The sequence below is a fragment of the Bombus bifarius genome, unplaced genomic scaffold (genome assembly GCF_011952205.1).
Source record: "Bombus bifarius isolate JDL3187 unplaced genomic scaffold, Bbif_JDL3187 scf7180000008138, whole genome shotgun sequence".
Classification (NCBI taxonomy): Eukaryota; Metazoa; Arthropoda; class Insecta; order Hymenoptera; family Apidae; genus Bombus; species Bombus bifarius.
Genome location: NW_022884466.1, coordinates 306,547 through 329,348, shown reverse-complemented (window position 1 = coordinate 329,348; position 22,802 = coordinate 306,547). Strand labels below are relative to the sequence as shown.

At 37.8% G+C, this 22,802-nt stretch overlaps 1 protein-coding gene across 5 annotated transcripts in view; it reads left to right on the top strand.

The window, feature by feature from the left end:
• The window catches only part of LOC117208527 (alpha-catulin), a 69,108-nt gene extending 47,690 nt beyond the window's left edge, over nt 1-21,418 (top strand). For 3 of the 5 annotated variants that reach the window (XM_033449731.1, XM_033449734.1, XM_033449733.1), the window contains 9 exons: nt 4,119-4,396; nt 7,830-8,072; nt 10,458-10,721; nt 11,404-11,655; nt 11,932-12,091; nt 12,275-12,393; nt 12,528-12,857; nt 16,021-16,227; nt 16,943-17,350. In XM_033449731.1, coding sequence (XP_033305622.1) covers nt 4,119-4,396; nt 7,830-8,072; nt 10,458-10,721; nt 11,404-11,655; nt 11,932-12,091; nt 12,275-12,393; nt 12,528-12,857; nt 16,021-16,227; nt 16,943-17,350 — 2,261 coding nt within the window. Of the gene's footprint in view, nt 1-4,118; nt 4,397-7,829; nt 8,073-10,457; nt 10,722-11,403; nt 11,656-11,931; nt 12,092-12,274; nt 12,394-12,527; nt 12,858-16,020; nt 16,228-16,942; nt 17,434-18,956 lie in introns of those variants that run through there. The other 2 variants (XM_033449732.1, XM_033449735.1) reach the window with 2 other exon arrangements.
• The last annotated feature ends 1,384 nt before the right edge of the window (nt 21,419-22,802 follow it).

The window sequence follows — 22,802 nt, the reverse complement described above, 5'->3', positions numbered from 1 at the left end:
AAGAAACAAAAAGATAAAATTTTCTAGTTGAAGAGGAAGATTCGGAACAAGTATGTATTCCGATATTAAAATGACATAGTTTCTGCGATAACTCTTCAATAAAATAAAAACTGAACTTTGTTTCATAAGAACAACTACTACGCGTTTCTCTTTATCATCAAACCATTAATCCTGTTATAAAGTATTTTTTCTATTTTCATTTTTCAACGTGTTACGCAATAAATCGCTGTTTCAAAATATTAATCGTCTGTCATTGGTTTCTGATCGAAATGCAATCAACGTTCTGTTTTATTCACATACTATGTTTATACTATATTAAGCGAATGTTATTAACGATTAAAGCTGATTGATACTAGGATTAAGAACAGACCTAAATATTAATTTCACGAAGAAATTTTTAATAGCGAAACGTTCGTCTAATCGACGATTCGATAATTGATTAGTCATTAATACAATCGGCGATTAAATATCCACGATAATCGTTCGTTGCAACTAGGTCACATTGATGGAACATAAGATTAATTAAACATTGCATTATTATATATATTTGCGTGGAATATCTACCAATACTGTATGGCAGTACACATTCGAAAGATTCGCAACTGGTTTACGATGTTAGAAAGTGAAAGAAATTAAATTTCAAATAGTTTACGAAGTAAATTTCCACAGAGAATATTTATAAAAAAGTTGTTATATATTTGACGTTATCTAGAATATTTGTCAAATGTATGTACATATGTATATGTCGGAGATGAAAGGACACCGGAGCTTTCCCTTTTGGAACTTCGGGAAAACCCGTAAAATTGTAATCTAAAGTCTACCATAGCCATAATTAAACAATTGTCGTCATTCTATCTAATTGTATTACATTACAACTATTTCTTAGTTTTATTACTTAAGAGCAGCTATAGTAAAAGTCTGGACTAGGGTATTGGGGGTTTCCACAACATTCCAAAAATATTTATGTCGGAGATGAAAGGACATCGGAGCCTTCCCTTTGGAACTTCGGGAAAATCCCTTAACACCGTAATCTAGATTCTATCATAGGCGTAATTAAACAATTGTCGTCATTCGATCCAATTGTGTTTGTTCGAGATTTGTGATAATGAGCTTGGGCTCGAGGCGACAGCCAGTCGCCGTAGCCGCGGTCACAGGATGAACGCTTTGTCTAACAAAGGTATGGAGTAATTCTATAGCTCTCCTTAAAAGAAATATTTGTAGCGGCACGCGACAGTAAATATTCCAACGGTTTCTGCCCCGTGGCTCGCTACACGCAGGCCCTATTCTTCGGGTATGATGGTTACCAGATGCCGACGCGTCTCCATAGTACATGTTCAGCTAGCCCGAGGACCGTTATAAATATTAAGATTTAGTTATCTAAAGTTTCTCAGTCTCTCAAACAGTCTTTGTCCCAACTACGGGAAGATAGTAAAGATCTATTTTTTCAACGAACGATGCTTCCCGCTAGCAACCTTCCCTCAAAGACGGCTAGCATCCTTTTCTAACCACCAATATGGAAATTGACCAATTAACAGCAACGTCAATTTCCCTCACTTCCGAATGAAGGCATCGCTCCACGAATCCGATCATTTCGTGCCCTTAGATACACCCCATCATAGTTTTCCTCGACAGTGTCACCGTGACGGAAAGACACTCTCTCTCGTGTACGAGCTCATTGACGAGTTAACTAACGCCTTAGTATCTGTGATTACTCCACGTTTGATATAAGCTTCAACTTAGACTTTGACGAAAAATTAAACCCACTATCCCATTGACCGCGGATTCGTTATCGAGTCTCAGACCAGTGTTATTAGTGCCTAATCATCGCGATTTCTTGTAAACTTTGTAACATCCGTATTTGTGTTAATAAACGTTACTTCAACTTTGTAAGAAGATGGATAGTTCCAGTGAAGGTTCATTACATACCTCAAACCCTTACTTCGATAGCGACCCGGACCCGTATTACGATGACGATACGACATATACGTAATTATATATTATTAATTATCATGTATTATTAACATTAATATATTAACCTCGGAGAATACGTTGAGTTACATACATCTGTACTTTTAGGTAATACTTCTTTTTTGATCGAAACACGATCAAAGATAAGATATACTTCAGACAAATACAATCTTTATAGGCGTGTATATCTTCTTAGATGATTTAATTTTTAGCGGTCTTAATAAAACGGTGCCTGAAGAAATTAAAAAGCGGTAACGCGTATAAAATTGTACATGGACAAAATACGAAGACCGAAAGAAATTATATAGAGATTTATAAAGTGGATCTCAGAGTTCGCGTCTTTAGAATCGAGATTCTATCTCAGACAAAAATCAGAGAATTTATGTCATTCTTGTGTCGTGTAGATATGACTTTGGAATTTATTTATAACCAAAGTTGAACACGCCTGTAACGAACCTCGTTTCAATCATACCTATAATTTGCATATCATTTCATCAAGAATCAACATTTCTACACAAAAATTTTAAAAGAAACTAAAAACTATTTCAGAACACCGAAATGCATCAGATTTGAAAGGAAAAAAGAAAAAGCGCAAGCTTCGTAATTCGCATTAACATGAAATGCACACGATTTATAACCGCGATGAAAGTTAACATTAAAGAAAAACAATTTAACGATCGTAAACTTGTAGTTAAGTTTCTTACGATGCTAATTGGAAAGCAGGGAAGCTCTGGGTAGAAATTACGCGGGCAAGGGAAATACTATCACAGCATCAGCTTAAATTGAGAAATCTCGTTTTTCTCGTGAGAAGAATAAAGTTGGTCATGCTATGTTGCTTTTACAGGAAATTACAGACACCGACACGTTTGGCAGATAATTAAAAGCACTTGATTATAAATGTTATAGCCGTAAAATTTTGCGATTAATCGTTTTGCATATTCCGCGATATATTTGTGATAACCGGGTTTCGGTAAAAAAAATCTACTACATGGTACAAATTGACTGCGTAGTTTTCAGAAAAAGACTCAACTGTTGCTGTATATAGCGGTCACTGGATCTGCAGAATTTTAATTGAAAAATTAACTATTTGGTTGCCGACATAATGAAAATGGACACGCGGCAAACGTTGAAATATATGGTAAGGAATTAAGAAACGAAATTCGAAGTTTCAATTATAGCAGCCGATGTTCAGCTTATCTTTCGAGTGAAAAATGAGAAAAGCAAATGTAATCATCAATATTCTTCGTCACACGTTGAACACGTTCTACAAGATAATAAATATTCATCGTATTAGATGAAAGGAAATTCGATTGTCGGAGGCCGATGATATCGGCGGCTAACTGTATAGTAGCAACAGCCAAACGACTTGAAATCGTAGGTATAATGTGTACGCGTGCAAGAGATTGATTTACATCGAATATCCTACGTATATATCCGAGAACATGTAGATGCAATCCTCTTAACCTTGTACTTTGTATTCGATGTGTTTGTATTATAGATGCTCGATTAAATGTCCAATTCCAGTTTCACTCGCTTTTCGTAATTCATATCTTTATGTTCATCATTTTGAAAAATTGAATATTCGCAATTATATCGATAACAAAGTTGTTAAAACTAAAATCAGGTTCATAGTTATATAAAATGTGGATAGAACGCTTGAAGTTGCAATTAATTGTATAGTTGCGTTATTCAAGAAAAAGAGCTTGATGAATAAGTGATTAATTGTGCATAATTATGCCACTCTGATTTTAGACATCTTTATCTGCGACAAACACGTATTAATACATATAATAACAGCTATATCTATTGCGTAAAACTAGGCATTTCATCTCTGCGGTCTTCTTCGATTTTCAGAAAAGGTTTAAATCTATCATATTAACGTTATCTTTAGCGGTGGATTTATTCATAGGATGAAAAAATGTATTCTTCAAATTTTATTAAATATGATTGTATCGTGATATCATTATCCTAAATTAACAAAAATCTAAAGTGCATTAAGTATAATGTTATTAATTTAAAAGAAAATCGAATAGAAAAATAGTATAGAGTGCAAATATCTAAAAAATTTATTAATTTATCGACTCAAAAAATAATAAGCGGTAATTATAATTGCAGAATAAATTCAACGAAGAATGTAATTTAATTTGCAGGCTCGGCTATCGAAAAATTATGCGAGTGCGCCACAGAGGACAGTTTAGCTGACCGAGGGTCTGTTGTCAGAGCTGCAAGATGCCTTCTTGGTTCTGTAACCAAGGTCCTCCTTTTGGCTGACATCGTCGTGGTCAAACAACTTCTTCTTGCAAAGAAGAAAGTGGCTCGTAGTCTTGGCCGTCTCGAAAGTGTTTCAAACTTTACCGAATTTGTGAAGGCGTTTAGCCAGTTCGGGGCGGAGATGGTGGAATTAGCACACTTAACAGGTGATCGTCAAGTAAGTAATTAACTTGATCGTATCTTTATACGATGTATAAATTATATCTTATTAATAACTGTGTTAGAAAAGTTTTTCTAACCTTGCTATCGCGTTTGCTTCCATCGGATAGTGTTTCATGGAATGGATACGATAAGAATTCTTCTCCTTTGTTTTGTAATCAATAAATGCTTGAAGGCTCGTTTTAGGATGTGTAATATTCCTGAGTTAGTCACATTAAATAGGACGTACGAGTAAGAGACAGGACAACATTGATCGTTACTACATTAACCCTTATTTATTTGCCTCGTTTACCGTGAATCATGTTCTTGACAGTTTCATAATTAGTATTCCGAGAATATCTTTCGCTACTTTCCGTATCTTTCAGCCACCGTAAGGTGTCGAATTGTCAATAAATTATCTATTATATTTATTATATATCTATATATTTATATTATATATAATATATATATTATATATTTATTTATTATATATACATACATACATACATACATACATATATATATATATATATATATATATATATATATACATATATATGTCGGGTTTACATTAGAATTAGAGTTAGGGGCGTGAAGCGAATCTTCGTTTGGATTACACGTCGTCGTTATGCAATAGAGAAGACATTGGCTAGTGCAAATACGATTACCATAGAACCGGACAAGTAACCGTGCTAATTAGATACTCGAGAAACTAATGACAATGATCCTAGGTTCAATAACGAATCCGCGGACAACGGGACGGTAGCCGTACGCACTCGCAAAGATCTAAGTCGGATTCTGTGTTAATAGTCGCTGGCGTTAATCTCTTTTTTGTCGATGAGACCGCAAGAGAGAATGACTTTCCGTCCCGGTGATACCCCAGAGGAAAACTATGACAGGGTGTGTCTAAGGACACGAGATCACCGGATTCGTCAGGGACATCCTACGTTCGGAAAGTAAGGGAAATTGACGTTGCTGCTAATTGGCCAATCTCCATATCGGTAGTTAGAAAAGGATGCTAGCCGCCCTTGAGGGAGGGTTGCTAGTGGGAGACGTCGTTCGTGGAAAAATACGTCTCTCCTGTCTTCCTGTAACTGGGACAAAGACTGTGTATCTGTTGAGGGATTTTAGGTAACTAGATATTAGTGTTTATAACGGTCCTCGGGCTAGCCGATCACGTACTGCGGAGACGAGTCGGCATCTGGTAAACATCCTGCCCGGAGAATAGGATCTGCGTGTGGCGAGCTACGGGACAGAAACCGTTGGAATGTTTACTGTCACGTGTCGCTACAAATCTTTCTTTAAAGGAGAGCTATAGGGTTACTCAATGCCTTTGTTAGATGGAGAGTTCGTCCCGTTGACCGCGGCTACGTTCGGCGACTAATTGTCGCCTTGAGCCCAAGCTCATTGTCACAAGTCTTAAACAAATACAATTGGGTAGAATAACGGCAAACCGTTTAATTACAACTGTAGGTTTTAATTGCAATGTTTTTATGGATTTTCCCGAGGTTTCAGAGGGAAGGCACCGGTGTCCTCTTATCTCCGACATATATATATATGTCGGAGATGAAAGAACAGCGGAGCCTTTGGAATTTTGGATAATCCCGCAACATTGTAACCTAGAGTCTACTATAGCTGTAATTGAACAATTGTAGTTATTCAACCCGATTGTAATTGTTCGAGAGTCGTGATAATGAGCTTGGGCTCGAGGCGACAGTCAGTCGCCGAACGTAGCCGCGGTCACGGGATGAACGTTTTGCCTAACAAGGTATGGAGTAATTCTATAGCTCTCCTTAAAAGAAATATTCGGGGCGACACGAGACAATAAACATTCCAACGGTTTCTGTCCCGTGGCTCGCCACGTGCAGACCCTATTCTTCGAGTAAGATGATTGCCAGATGTCGATGCGTCTCCGCAGTACATGTCCGGCTAGCCCGAGAGCCCGTTATAAATCTTAAGGTTTAGTTAACTAAAGTCCTTCAAACAGACAAACAGTCTTTGTCCCAACTACGGGAAGATAGGGGAGACATATTTTTCAACTAGTGGCGTCTCCCACTAGCAACTTTCCCTCGAGGGCGGCTAACATCCTTTTCTAACCACCGATATGGAGATTGACCAATTAGCAGCAACGCCAATTTCCCTTACTTTCTGAACGAAGGCTTTTCTCGACGAATCCGATGATCTCGTATCCTTAGACACACCCCATTATAGTTTTCCTCTGTGGCATCATCGGTACGGGAAAGGCATTCTTTCTCGCGATCTCATTGATGAAAGGAGTAACTCTTCACGACCAGTGGATATTACGCGCCCGACTTAGATTTTGCGAGTACGTTCATCTATCATCCCGTCGACCGCGGATTCGTTATTGAACCTAGGATCATTGTCATTAGTTTCTCGAGCACCTAACTACCGCGGTTACTTGTCCGGTTCTATAATAATCGTATTTGCACTAGTCAATGTCTTCTCCATTGCATAACGACAACGTGTAACCCAAACGAAGATTCGTTTCACGCCCCTAACCCTAATTCTAATGTAAACCCGACATATATATGTATATATATATATATATATATATATATATATATATACATACATTTGCTTATATCGATTAAATTTAAAAATTTAAATTTTCGGTACATGTTTTTTTTTAATTACAACAATAGCGAAATTCTGTAACGAATCTCGTTCTTTGCGTTACATGTCATACCTATCATCCTATCATGATCATAATGTGAATCATGATTCTATATGATAAGTTTATCGATAGATGGATCTATTTACAGTGCTTGAAACAGGAAACGATGGTTATTTAACGTGAACTTAATGCAGTAATGTGATATAACTAAGCAACTAAATTGATAATTCACAACTCACAACTAACAATTAACAACTCATAACTCGGCAACTAATGATTAATCTCAACTCTCCCTCGACTCAACCCTCTGCTCTCAACTCTCACCACTCAACTGACGACTCGCAGCTAAGTCCTCGCAACTAAACTCTCAATTAACAACTGACGATTAATCGTCTTTCTCCCTCAAGCATCCCTTTGTCGTCTCTTCATACCCCCTCCACGTACATGTTCCGTAACCGTCCACGATCATGGTCACGTACGCCTTCTTCCGAGTAACTATTTGATTGAAGGATCGAGGATATATTGATGGGCCGCTTGGCCCATTCAAGTTTCCCGACCCTTTTGGTCTGTCGGCACTTAGGCTTTCTCGCAACATTGTACATATTTCGTCGGGTCATTTTTAGACATTCTTTCCACGATACTACAACATGATCATAATAGGATCGTACCAATAATTGTTATTAAATAAGACATTCGTTCGTTAGATGTTACAAAGTCACGTTAATTATATGAATAACGTTCACGATGTTACGGATATACAAAGTAAATAGCAACACGTCGAACAGGAATGAATGGGCGGAACGTTTCAAAATTCCAGAATGACTTGAAAGACGAGAGACGAAGGGCACAGATGGCTGCGGCTCGCCAAGTTTTGGAGAGAAGCACTATGATGTTGCTCACGTCTAGTAAAACTTGCTTAAGGCATCCGGAATGTCCATCTGCCAGAGAAAACAGAGACACCGTTTTCTGTCAGATGCGAAGAGCCATGGACTTGATACACTACGTGGTCAAAGACGGAGTATTAGATTGCAGTGAATCGCAGTCTTATTCCAATTCCCAGGTAAACAATTAGTTAATATACAATTATTTTTATCGAGAAATGTATACATATTTAGATGGAAATACGTTCGTATAAAGATCGTACAAATTTGTAAAAATAAACACATAGCAAGGTCAAGGTTCGTTGCATGCATATATGATACAGATTCGTGCTAATACGGTTTCGACAAAGATTTGTTGCACCGCAATTATATATTCATGGAATTTTGACGCCACGAAACCACGAATGTTGTTATACCTCATCACCTATAAACGTAAATATACATTTGATGTAACAACATGCGACGACGTAGATAGAAACATTTATAGTGAAATACATTCGAAAGTTTGGAACGAATCCAAAGAGCTCTCGTTTGCCAAATTCTAACTCATGTTTAACACATAATATACGATCGAGTAAAATTTTGGAGACTTTGACAAACTTTGGCCATCTTATAGTATGCGATAAAACAACGAAATAATTATTATCTTCGCCAGAAATTGTAAAAACCGAAGTAGCGATGGTCATGCTTAAATTTCTCTCGTAAGTAGAAGAAATCTGTACAAAGTCGGACCAGAGGGGTCTCTTCCTAAGGTCGTCGCGTATTTAAATTCATTTCTGAAAAAGAAGAAGAAAAAGAAAAAGAAAAAGAAGTTTTTTTCATTTTAAGGAAGTATTAGCTAATGCAGGAATTTGGAATAATATCTTAAATTTTAAATAGAAATCTTAAATATTACTTTTTTTTTAATGACATTTTAAAGAAATCCTTTTTATTAAAATACAAATCACTATCGGCAACTTCGTATATTTCGTAGTACAGAAATGTTTCCCCAATACGTTCGTATTCAGAATATAGGATTCGATAAAATAGGAGAAAATTACAAACATTCTGAACTTCACGTATGACCCGATATATCGGCACCATCGACGGATCGGCGGACATGCTTTTGTATGAACGGTCGAGGCATTTTCGAAATTTAAGGAACATCTTCAGCATGAAATTAATGCGGTAAATTGACAGTGATGCGAATTGATATCGTACCACACATAAGAACCGCGCATAGCAAACGACGCTGAAGTGAATATCGTAAACGACGTTGTGGTACGTTCTTCGGCACGTGCCAAATTGCAGGTAGCGCATTAATTTCAATTTCTCGCCAGTTACATATGGAAGACGGGCCAAATCTTCTCATCCCTATTGGGACAATAAAACAATAGGGAATTGTTTCGTCGAGGGTTAAATCCTCGAGAGTTAAATTTATTTTCTGCTATTAAGCTGATAGTAAATACGACAACCCTTAACCGCAGAAAATACGTTGAACATTATTTTATACAGGAGAAACAAACGATAAGAGAAACCTTTTTTATATATAAAAATAATAAAGTCACACGAATGACTCCAAACACATATCTCGCACAAAACGATAGAGCTACACATTAGCATAGTTTACCAAAACCTGCTGATTCCGAAAAAGGTGTTAAAGCACCGACCAACTCTCATGCAAGTTTTACCACGATGTATAAGAGGGTTTACCTAAAACTTTTATCATTCTTCATCGAAAATAAGATAAAATTCCAATTTTACCGCGTAAACGGTATACGTGTATTGACGTATTTCGAACGTCTTCTCGCTGGAAGAAAGTGCACGATATTCGTAAAAGAGCTAAGTAGAGGATGGATGAAAGCTTAAAGTATCAGCGAAAAATGTATAACGTCCAGATTGACCGATTTTAAAGCTTAAGTTTTATTAAGCTTTATTAAGCTTTAAAAAGAAATGCGGATAGAGGTGCTCGGTCACGTTCAAGGATCTAGTGCGAGTAATTGCTATCTAGAAGAATGCATAGTTAATCGGCGCCACCGAGATATTGCATAGTCGAATGCTCTCTATCTTTGCTTAAAAGCAATCGGTTCAACTGCACGTATCTATGCTGACCTTAGGGCAAGAGTATATTTAGGTATGGCGTACCATTAAAGCTTCGCATGATATCTTGCTACTACATAGTAACAGCAAGTACATATATACAAGTCATACTCCTGTGTAAATATAGCAACTGTTTGTTACATGCGCAATTAAACTCGAAGCATGTTTTCTCTTTTTTTAAGCGATTTCTAAAAGCAACATTCGCGAACGTATGAATAAAAAACAAACATGAATACCGTAATAATAAAGTTAATCGAACGCCGCGTTGTTTGTGTCGTATTAATGTACATTTACATACTTGCGTAGTAATTGTTTATTAAAAGAGGTGTTGAATATTAAGAATATTAAAACAAACTGAGAACTTTCGAACGATAGCGTACGTCGAAGATTGAATTATCGTTAACGTAAATCCAGAGATGGAAAATAGTACGTATATTACTGGAAGAACAGAGAGAATCTTTTACTGAATCGATGACTGATTCCAGAGTCCACAGCAGGAGGATTGGGACAGTAGCACGGCATTCTCCGCATTGAAACACTTCGAAAGACTCGTTGAAACCACAAGAATGACTCTCCTAGGACCAGGTTGTCGAGAGACCCTCACCGCCGCGCTAGATACCGTTATTGAGAGAACGCAGGATTTCACTGATAGCGCATACACGACCCACGAGCACAGAGAAAACATCCTTCTGCTTTGCGATCGAGCACAACTCGAACTCAACACGCTCCTGCGAATCGGCAACAGTATGGTAAGGGTCAATTTTTTTAACAGATCTCTTGTTCAAAGTTTACTACCAATTGTAAGTCTCTTTGATCTACCTCCGCCTAAAAGTACAAGGAAAAAATGATGTCATGGTCGTGGATTTGCTAGAGAGAAAAAGGTTTGGTACAGAAAGTTCATATAATACCGGATTAATTCATTCCCGTGGAAGAATAATCTGAAAAATGGCTGACATTCCGCTATAAATCTGAATGAAAGACCGTGCTAAACTGAATCACAGTTACGAGAGTCTACCCCCGGTGAATAGGTACGAGGGAGCATGCGAGCGATTCCCTCTTTAAAAAGAAAGAGAAGGTACACTTCTTTTTGTCGCTGACTGTGAGAAATATCGCGACGCATATTCTCGTGAAATTAGTAATTACTTTGAACACGTACCGTCCATTTTTAGGTTACGTTAAATGAAATATTTTATGCTCGCTTACATTCTATCGATCATATGAATGAAAGAAAGATATATCAAGAAAGGAATAGTCTACCGCTGAAGGTATCAAGACACTGCGGTGGTGGATTTGTAGTAATGATGTTTGAATTTGATTAAAATCGCGAATACCTCCAAAGAGACAATTTCTTTTGCTAAAATCATAATTGTATGTATACCAAAGGAGTAGAAAAATAGTAAAACTATTATTACTATTATTATCTGGTACTAGAATTACGAAGGTGGCGGTGGTTCTCCAAGTTCTGAGATGGAGCAAGCTGTCTTAGGAGTATTACGTACCACTAGGGATCTTCGCCAGCAGCTATGCACGACCACGATGGAACAAGCGGCCGATCTTGGACAGGTAACTAAAGCGGGTCAGGAACTTGTTTCAACGATCAGGAACGTCGCTTTGGCCAATGACAGATATCTTCTTCAAGAAAGCAACGAAAAATTTCGCGAATACATTGAACACATTCTCGAAGTAAGTATTCGATTCTGACGTCAAGATCGAATATTTCATTGAAAAAGTCTCATACTTTAGATTTCGAATCTTTTCGCTTTTCTACAGTTTTCTTTAGAAAATTTACTCTTTTTCGATCTTGAGATCAAATACTAAACAAAAAATGAAAGGTGTTTGAAAATCAGCTAATCGGTAAAGCTCGTTTCGTCGACAGTGTCTTTTTCTGAAATGCCATCGAAATCTAAACGATATCATTAGCGATCTATAATTCACGTTTTCGAACATATCGATTAATAGGTGTGCAAAATGCTGAGACACGTTGCGCTCTCGGAATCGTTGCAAGTTTCAGCCAAGTTTACCGAAATTAACCTGAGAATATACGGTCCCCAAGTGGTGACAGCGGCATATACTTTAGCGAGACATCCTACCAGTAAAATCGCTAAGGAAAACCTAGAAGGTAGATTACTCATAACATATTAATCGCTAGTATTCCGCTCAGGAATTTCCACTCCACTCTTTGTTTTTCCGTAACGATACATATATTTAGAAACTCTTCCTTGAATCCAAAGTCATTGTCGTTTTTCTAGAATCTCTAGGACATGGAGAAAAATACTGAATTTCATTCCGATACGTGTTTCAGTGTTCGCCGACATGTGGCAATGGCTTATGACTGATGTGACCACCGTGGCGAAAGACGTACTCGAATTGAATCAAAACCGACCTGAAAAACAAGTTTACATGTCCTTACCACGGCCTGGAGTAAGTTAATTTGTTCATATTATGGTTTAGAATCGTTGACTCGATATAGTTTATTATTATTATTATTTAATATTCCTGAATATCTATAATTTCGAATTTGCATCCGACAAGATTAATATCTTTGTTTATTTCAGAAACACGGTACAACGAGCAAACCACTGAAACCGGTAAAATTGGACAGCGAAGAGCAGGCTAAGATCGCAAAGGCAGGTCTGGAGATGAAGCTGATCACTTCGGAGATGGATGCGGAAACAGAGAAATGGCAGGAAAGTGGAAGTGCCCTAGAAGAGAACAACGACATCGTGAAACGCGCGAAGAACATGTCCTCGATGGCGTTCTCGATGTACCAGTTCACCAGAGGTGAAGGGGCGTTGAAAACTACACAAGATCTATTCACCCAAGCTGAGTATTTCGCCGAGGAGGCGAACAGATTGTACAAGGTTGTGAGACAATTCAGCTATCAGGTATGTATCAGTTACTAAGGCAGCGTAAACTCAGAGCAAAACTGATACACATTTTTTAATTGGTCTGATGTTCAGATGTTATGTATATACGTGTATGAGTACAGGAAACACCCATACGTACACGTATACACGTACATCATCACTCTTACTTTATAATCATACTCTTTTATCATTGTTTATTATTATTATTATTACTATTGTTATTATTATTACTATTGTTATTATTATTGTTATTATTATTACTATTGTTATTATTATTATTTGTTATCATTACTGTTTACTATTATCATTATTGTTATTATTCTCATGATCATCATCATTATTATTATTACGGATTCTATACTGGACTTGATTCCGAGTTTTTTGATCCTTGCTATATTGGGAATATTTTTACTTCGATTTCGCTAATTGAGTTTCATTTTTATGTAATTGCTACGCTAGAGCTACGTCGAATCCAGACGAATTCCTCTTTTTGTTTCACGGTGTATCATACGTTTGTATAAGTACTCTTTTTGTGTCTGATCGATATTTTCAAGAATAAATAACATTTTAATCAATGGGAAAAATATAACATACGGAATAATGTTAGAAATGGATTGGGGGTAGCTCGGCCGTGAGTTATTAGCATTAGACATGTTCGAATTAACACGTTTGCTGCCCTTTCGACCCTCCTAGCTAGGCCGAATATATATAGTTACCCAAAACCATTTTAATCTTTCTATATTTTCTTGAAACAAAAGTCAACAAAAACGCTAACCTTGTAATATATATTCTTGTATTATGAAACCCTTTTTTGACCCTCGCTCTTTGAATGCCTCCATCCAGGTAACTCTTTCTCTCTTTACTTTAGACCCTTGTTGGGCTAATAGAGATCACGTTCGCCTTGTACAAATCGTTTTCCCGTGCATTATACCGCTCATTTTTCTGCGAACTCATTGTTCATCAGTTGCTGTTAAGTGTTTCCGTGTTTCTCTTTACATCACTACACACTATCTTTTTATTGTTCTATTACTTTACTATACGCAACAGTACTGTGCTATGCAAGATCGTGCGATGATACCTGGTATGATTTATCCCAAACAATCGTTTTTCTCGAATGACGTAGTATACTTGTACCTCATACATTGCTTTTGTTCGTTCTCTGACAAAGAAAGCACGTTACGAGGAACGACGTTGCATTTTTCATAGTGACTTACATGGCGGTAAAGTAATTTTCGCTAGGCAATCAAACGATTACGTTGTTCCCAATTTGGTAATCGGAAATAATTTCTATAGCTCGCGTGTTTATACCGTTACGGATTGATATTGAAAGTAGCTATACGATCATTGTCGCATCGGTAGATAAGTATTCTTCTTAATGTCAAGTTTCATACAATCGAGATTTGAAATGAGCAAGTATATTCGAGTCTCGTTGTTTGAAAGTGTATGTAACTACGATTACATTTATAATATTTTTCGTGTTTTGTTTTTACGTTCGTTAAGAAAGCTCCAGCTGAGAAAGTAAGAGTTCTTTAGATTAATCAGTTCAATAGACAGAACTTTTTCAGACGCTGGTAATTAACGAAGTATGTATAAGTTCTGCAGCAGGAACGTGACTCTCATTTTGAAATGTAGACATACCGTTGAATCTCTCACGTCTCATGCCACCAAATCAACTATGATCGTTATTTTGTGGGTAAAACCAATTTTGTATACGTACATTTACGACTTTTTTGTGTACGATTAGTAAGGTGTGTTTTAGATGCTACGGGAATGCTTCCGTCTGTGGACGACGTCTATGTGCATTGTGGTCCCCCTCCTTCCACTATCTGGGGCATGACTATTATGTCTCAGTTTTTGCCAGCTTCCGATTCGACCTTTTGTTTACACTTTATTCTTAAATGGCAGCTAAAATGAAATTTTATTCTATTTTCATGGGATCTCCCGATAGAGCGATGTTACTTTGTTACTTTGTTCGCTACAAAAAATTAAAATTAAAATACACATACTCGTATAAAAAAGTATTTTAATCTCATGTAACTTGCTTCTAATTGAAAGACGCATCACTTAATACTACTACGCCTTTTATTCGCATAAAGACACGTGAAGTCACTCATTCTTCGTCACTTTCGAGACTCTATAATCGAAAGGAGTACGTGAAATAATTTTCTATGAAAAAATTCTCAAATTTAAAAAGAAATACGTTTGACTAATTATTTATTTCAAGTTCATTTTAGCTGCGATCGTTTGAGAAAAGCGTATGGCTTGATCTTAATTATGATTCAAAATGAATTGTCATTCGAGAAGCTTGCAAAAACAACAAGGTCTGTACTAATTCACTTTCATTCACACAGTCACTCTCTAATGTTCTCGAACAACTGACACGTTCTTTTTTCAAACTTGTTGCATTGTGTTCTATTAGGACGAATAGCAAATCTCTTTTGTTAACTTTACTAGATGCAATCTTTTTACAAATATCCGAGATATACGTATTTTAAAGTATTTATTATACTAGTCAATCGATAAAAAATAGAATCAGGCATTGCTTTAAAGATTTATTCGACTTACGCTACAAATGTAAAACGATGATATCGCAGGGCAAATGTAATTGTTTTTCAACGATTCTCCAACAGAAATTGGATCGTATCGTATCGTATCGTATCGTATCGCATCGTTTCTTTGGTAATGAAATAGCGAAAACATATAAAAATAATAGTTTAATCGAATCGTCTTTCATACGATTCTATACAATCAATTTGTGTTTTGCGCAAAAATGTTTAGGTACTAAAAAACGACTCTAATCTATATTTTGTAGAAATTTTCAACACAAAAAACCACAATTGATTAACGATCACGCGCTCTCGATAACATAGGAAGATTTTGCACAGAAATAACAAATATGTATAACATTTCTCTTATCTTCAAGACATTACCCATGCTTCGAGTTAGATCAACATTGAATTATAGATATACATAACATGCTAATATGGCAAATATAAAAGTCGAAAAAGGATGTTACATCTGCTAAATTTGTAATTTGATGAAAATTCGCATAGCATCGGTATAACTGAATTTTCTAGATTTGAAATATCTGATCAAGTCGTTGGAAACGAATCACGATCACGTTTGCCTTGCGATACGAACGAAGACGTAAGATTGTATACGATGTTGTGCATGGGTGCAGGTACCGGGCGGACCGCACAAGAAAGAACTCTTGGAAAATCTTGATCGTGTGCCAACGTATGTACAGCAGCTTCAATTCACCGTGAAGAATCCCACCGTTGGAAAAGCCGCCACTTTTACCAAAGTCGATAACGTGATACAAGAGACAAAAAATTTAATGAACGTGATTTCGAAAGTGGTGACCACGTGTTTCGTCTGCGCCACAAAGGTAAGATACGCTCGCGTGTTATTTCATCTTATACTATGCACAAGCAAAATTTTAGCGTCAACCACACCAATTGACCCTTTTAGTCACGTTACATTTTTATCTTTTGTTTAGTATTTCCCTCACTTTCCATCTTTTCTTTTTCTTTTTTCTCCGTTTATTTTTTGGTTCGAGAACGAGATACGTATGTGTGTGTTCAGTCTTTACCGTTCCCTCGCACTTGTAGGAGGTATTTTGTTTGATTAAAATTGTAGAAATAGCTCGTTGAACGAAGGAACAAAAGACTGGACAGTATTTTTATTGTAGCTAGCTTTGCGATAGCGAAAGTGATATGTTTTCATTTTTACATAATTGTTTAGCTGTTATGTCATGTAATACTGTAAAGTTACGAGAAGATATTTCTGTGTAATACTTGCCTTTTTAACTATATTCGCTTAACGCGGAGCATTTCGCACGAGGATTCAAACAAGGAGAAACAACAAAAACAATTTATTTACACCTCGTTTGTTCCTATCAGAAAATTTTCCAGTTTATATTCCTTGTGTATTTCCGATATAATTATTACTTGTCAGATTTTAAATTTATTTGCTTGGGAAGCAAAACAAAGCTAAAGTAAATATTCGCACAAACGAAATACACAGTATTATAATATACATATATATAGTAAGCGACGCAGTAAAGTATGTTCTATGTATCCTTCCATGCATTCGTCGAATAGCACAATGTCACGATGCCGCAGTACATGGAGCTCAGTCCGACGATACCTGGCCTAGCTGAAGAGGATTGCTTGTATCCAGTTAGTCCGCAATTGTTACCATCCACCAGTCCCTACGTACAACCTTATCCGTTAACTTCGGCCCAGTTACACAACATTCTAAGAGGTGCGAATCTGGGCTTTCCACTCTTCAACTACAACACCCTGCCAAATACCACCTCTACCAGTACTGCTACACGCAATTCCGCATCCTTCGTTCATCCATCGGTCCTTCCATACTCGACACCCATCACGACTTCCACTTGCGGGCCGCAGGCTCCGTATTGCCTACAGAATCTACAGCTGCTGCAGCTGCAGCTACAACAGGCACAGCTGCAGCACCTAAGACACGCCGCCACCTTGCCGAGATAACACAGACTTTCGTTCGCACCCCGAAGGTCGTACGTGTTCTTCACGCACAGCTACAGAAGCGCTGTTCTTTCTGTTGTACACAGGTTCGATTTTGGTTTCCACCCATTGAGTTTTCCGTTTTCCGTTTTCTGTTTTCATTCTTTTTCCTTTCGCTTTCTCGCTTATTGTCAGTCTGCTTCTCGCCTCGTTGCTATCTATTCGAGCGAACGCCAATGATCGAATTACGATCGATCGAAGAACTTTTCCATTTCGAGCTTCGAATATTATGTACACCCTGCTCGGGAAATAGGTTAATCGAATTTCACGGTTTCCATGAAGTTAAAATAACAGTAATTTCCGATTAGTTTAACACCTTGAATTTAGTCCTCGAAGTAATAGATCAAAATTTTTCTATGAAACAGTAAAATATCTAACGCGATATGACATTGCAATACCGTTAACCTAACGATCCAATTGTTCCATCTTCTATCTAGTACGATCGATCGTTTTCGCATCATTCGTGTTCGACAAACGCGTTCCCCTTCCCCCTTCCCGGTGCCGCTTTTTCTTATACGATGCATTTTACGCGTAGGCTTTGTTTTATTGCCCTAATAAGTTGACTCGATTTCTCGTTTTTCTTATTGTACTTTGCAGACGTTTTTTTCATGGTCCAATTTTTGAACAGCTTCGCTTCGATCGACAAGTTACACAGTGACACCGTCGAATATCGATTCGACATAGTCCACGGTACGAAGAGGAACTTTTAATCAATCTAGTTTCCTGTTTTCAGCCATCTTTACAGAAATGGATGAAATACCATATTTCACCGTGTAACAGAATTCATTATTTCTTCTTTCTCTATCGATATCATATCTGACACGCCATAAACTGCAAAATATAACGCTTGTTTTTTACATACCAAATTAATTGACACAATTTTCATTAGAGTAACAATTTGTCATAACGGCCTCCGACTTTTCCAAATCACCAACTTTTTATAAACAAATAACGATTCATTCTTCATGATCGCAGTGCATCATTAACAATTACGACCGCTAACGAACCCATTTGCAACTAAAACACTTCGAACGATCATTAAATGGAATATCGATACGCTGGACGAAAGTATTTTGAATTTACATGTGATTAAAACGAACGAATAAAAACCGGCCAGCTGTTATCGTCTTACGAACCTTTTTGTTGCGAGTCGATATCTTGATTATTCTTTTACGTTTAAGTCAAAAGGCTTTAAGTCAACATTTTAAACATCTATGCGCTCGATTGGCGTAGATATGACATTCCATTAACAATGAGGAACAAGAATCTTACCGAACAACGTATTTCTAATTGTTCTTACACGTATAGATACGTATATATATATCGACTTGAAGATCATAGACGAGAGGTGGCGCAATAAATACACTTTGTATGTCTGCGAATGTCTGTGAATGTCTGCGATAAATAGATGCGCGAGGATAATTAAAGAGTATATTGCCAAAGTACTTTTGGTCCGACGTATCGATCGAGAAGCTAGTCCAATGCTTATCTCCGTGATCAGGAAGAATCGACGGAGAGGAAGAAAAAATGTACAGAGTGGATAATCTGTAGTTTTGGATCTATTTTTCAGTACAACCTGGATTTCCGAGGTCTGTCGGCGCGTGGGGCCGGCGGCTCGCCGTACAGGGGCGGAGAGGGTGCAGGCGCCGATGGCGACGGTGGCGGTGCTGGTGTCGACGGCAGCAAGACGGGCTCCGCCCCCGGCAGCGACCCGTCCGTCTGACAGTTTGGGATGGCCCGACGGGCCAAGGGGGACGCTCGCCGCACTCGGGTTTCCTTTCTACTTTTCTAGGAAGAACCCTCGCCTGCCCCATCGAAACGTACACGTCGGGCTCCCTCGATTCCCTTCGAGATCCCAACGGAATCTTACAGATTTTCGACGGGATTTCCAATCGTACCAACCAATCGTTTATGTTTATTCGGTTCCCAAAGTTTCTTATTCATTAAGCCTTATTTCGCGAATGATACACGTAGCATCGAAATGTCAATTTCGTCGAGAGAAATGCCGAATTTAAAAAATTCTATACGTTTGAATAATTATCTTCTACTTGTTAAAAAATATGTTTATCTAAAGTCATGTCGTAGCAAAATATTACAAATAGATCCGAGAAATCCCATCGAAAGAACAGAATGTTTTCAAACTAATATTTTTCGAACACACGCGATTATTCTAGTCTACAATTTTTAACAAATAACAGACGTTCATCGAATCACGTCGAGGAACGAATATCGAACAAACGAATGTGGTCGAATCGTCCTTCCGAAAAGTTGGCCGAAACGAACGATAAAGTTCGATGAAACCTTCGTTACAAGTTACAGGTTTCGATTAACGAATGGAAGGAATTCAATCTTATTTCAAATTTTACCGGTGCTATCCAAAATTACCAATCGACCGGTTCCTTGATTAACTAAGGATTATCTAGGAGATAAGCTGACCGTGTAATTTCTTACGAGCACATTGTATTTGCATCCGACGAGTGGACTTTGAAAGCGCGTTTGCTTTTTAAAGAGAAAATTTAGAATTTAGATTATCGACGTGTACGTTTCTCAATCGTAATTTGCTTCGAGCACAAGCTACATGTATTCCACCGATTAGCCACGGTACACGCGTAATTTTTGCGTTGCTCAATATAGAAAATGAAACGGGTTTTCCGTTCGAGAAACGGTTCCGTGTCGCTTCGCGTGACTGCCATGAAACGCATGACAGAAACCAATAGAGAATCATGAGAAATTTAGGTACGCTTTGGCACAAAAAAACGCACGCGTCAAACCGTGCAAAGAATCAAGAACACAAAGAACGTTAAAGCGCATTCGTTGGCATTTTAAAAGATATACGAAAAAGTTTTTTCCTTGGAAAAGTAACGGCTATTTCTATTTTCCAAAATTTTCATGTAATCGCATAAAATTATCTTAAACGTGTTTCGACGCGTACGTTTAAAATCGTGTTTGCTCCGAACACGACCCATTTACGGCTGAACGGAACGTAAACTGAACGTCACTCGAAACGAACAATTTTTCCTGTACCTTTTTTACTCTCTTCTTTAGAATTTCATCATGCGGTAAATTTTATCCTGCAATGTATCTATGAATAAAACGAACAAGACGAGCGATTTAGAATCTAAAGCATCGTCGAGTTGTGCGATGAAATTCAATGTTCACAGCGGCAATAATGCAGCCATATCAGAAAAATCGACGTCCGATGAGCGAACGGTAAAACTGTTTGGAATAATTAACGCCGTTGACAGAAGCCACTTTACGCGGCTTTTGTTCGAAAAGTCCTTTCGCCGAAACAACGATCTGCGTAGGTAACTTGTTCCCTTCGTCCGTGACAGTATGCGTGCCTCTATTGTAATATATGTTGCTGTTGCTGCCGCTGTTTTAAAATCCATTCAACTTTCCGCGTGATATATCGAACGATATACATACGTGTAATTCAGGTGGCAGCGAAGCAAACATTTCAACGCAGCACGTTTCATCGTTAACAAGTTGTTTTGTCTTTTGCTGCACTGACTTTAATCATCTCTCTGTCTCTTCGTTCGAGAATTTCTGAACGACTCCAATGCAAAAAAAGAAAATTCTAAAACGAAAGAAACTCGTTCTTCCATGTAGAAAAGTTGGTGCAACGACAATAAACTCGATCGAAATGTCTTTTAAACATCCGCTTACGCGTCTCACCAACTGATTTTTCAACAAATTTCCCCACTTTCTCTCTTCGTTACGTTACGTCACGTCATGTATCTTTCATCGTTAACGCAACGTGCTGCGAGGCATTACGCTTCTCAAGATTCACTTTTGATGTTCAGCAGTTAACTAATATCTCGCCAATTAACGTATGGCAAGGTATTAAACGCTTCGATAGACAAACAGTCTCGCTTGTTACCTGAACAATGGCTATGCGTGACGAAGCCTGGAATCTGATTCTTTGAATTTTCAAACTTTTTGCACCGTCGCACTAGGAAGCTAAGGAGAACGCAAACCTCTACGATTTTATATTATAATACTATACCAAATATTCGTTCGGCGTTATTTTTATTTATAACAATAGTCGTCAGATCAAGACGATATGATGTTACTAAACATAAATTACTTTCAAGTTATAGAGGATTAATTTCACAAAGAGATTGTTTTTTATGCTTTAAATTCAAATCACTTCCTTCTACATATGTATAAAGGTATTCTCCTCAACTTCGGACATTTGACACGCTAAAAGCTTCGATTAAAAATAACTCAGGGTAATCAAATTCCACGCAAAGAGATATCGCGCGAGAACGAACACTATTCGTTTCATGATCCGAGACTTTTGCTTTTTACACTCTCGAATAACAGATAATTTAATAATTGACTATCGGATGTAGGCTACAGATTTTGTGAATGATGAAATCACGAGAACAAGAGCACAGCTTGAATGATGGGGCAGGAGATGGTTATCGAGGGTGACCTGGGGGCGGCAGCAGGGCGGTCAGGGACGTACTTTGTGGCAAAGACACCGTTAGACGCGCACGATAACCGAAATCTCGTGGCTCGAGCTCCGTTAACTTAAAACGAATCGATTGCTCCACTCGATCAAACCCTATATGCGTCAACGTATTTCTTCATTCTTCCAAAAACGCGTGTTTCGTGTTGAAATTAACATTTGATCAGGCCGAGTCGAGTCAAGCCAACCGCCTCGACGAATGAAAATGAAAATCGTGCTCGTAATTGTAACACTTCCACGCAGAGTCGTCTTTGAAACCGCTGACGAAACGTCTGTTCATTCCCTCTCGTCGGAGAAACGGAAAATCAAGATTCGACTTTGGGGTCTGACTTTGGGGTTTGACCTGACGCGGACCGAAATGGAGAAGAATCATCGCGATCGATGACTGTGCACGAGCAACGTTCCCTACGTTTTTTTATTTCATCAGTTGACGGTTCAACAAATTTCTATCCACATTGATAAAAATATAATATAAATATTGATCCGACATATCGTCCCATGCGTTCTTTGTACGCTATGAAAGTCAACATTAGAAATCGGAAGACACGAGCACGAATCGTTGCTCTGTTTCATTGGATCCGATTAACAGTCAGAGCCCGTTCCCGTCATTTTCCGCCAATCTCTATGCGTATTCGTAAATACAGACCACAGAATGACGTTAAACGAGCTTCCTCTCAACGAACCAGACGAAGCCAAGCCCAAAGAGATTTAAAAATGAACCAGTCGTTCTGCCACGGAAGTAACGACTTTGACGATTAACATTAGCATTAGTAACGTTGCATTCGACAGACGACTGAAACGTAAAAATCGATTGTACATAGAGCCATAAGTTATACGCGAGCTAAATGTCGACCAGTCATGCATTTCTCGTACTTACAAATATATATATATATATAGAAGATCGATTCTGTATGTAGTATACAGAGTTGGCACAAAGAATGT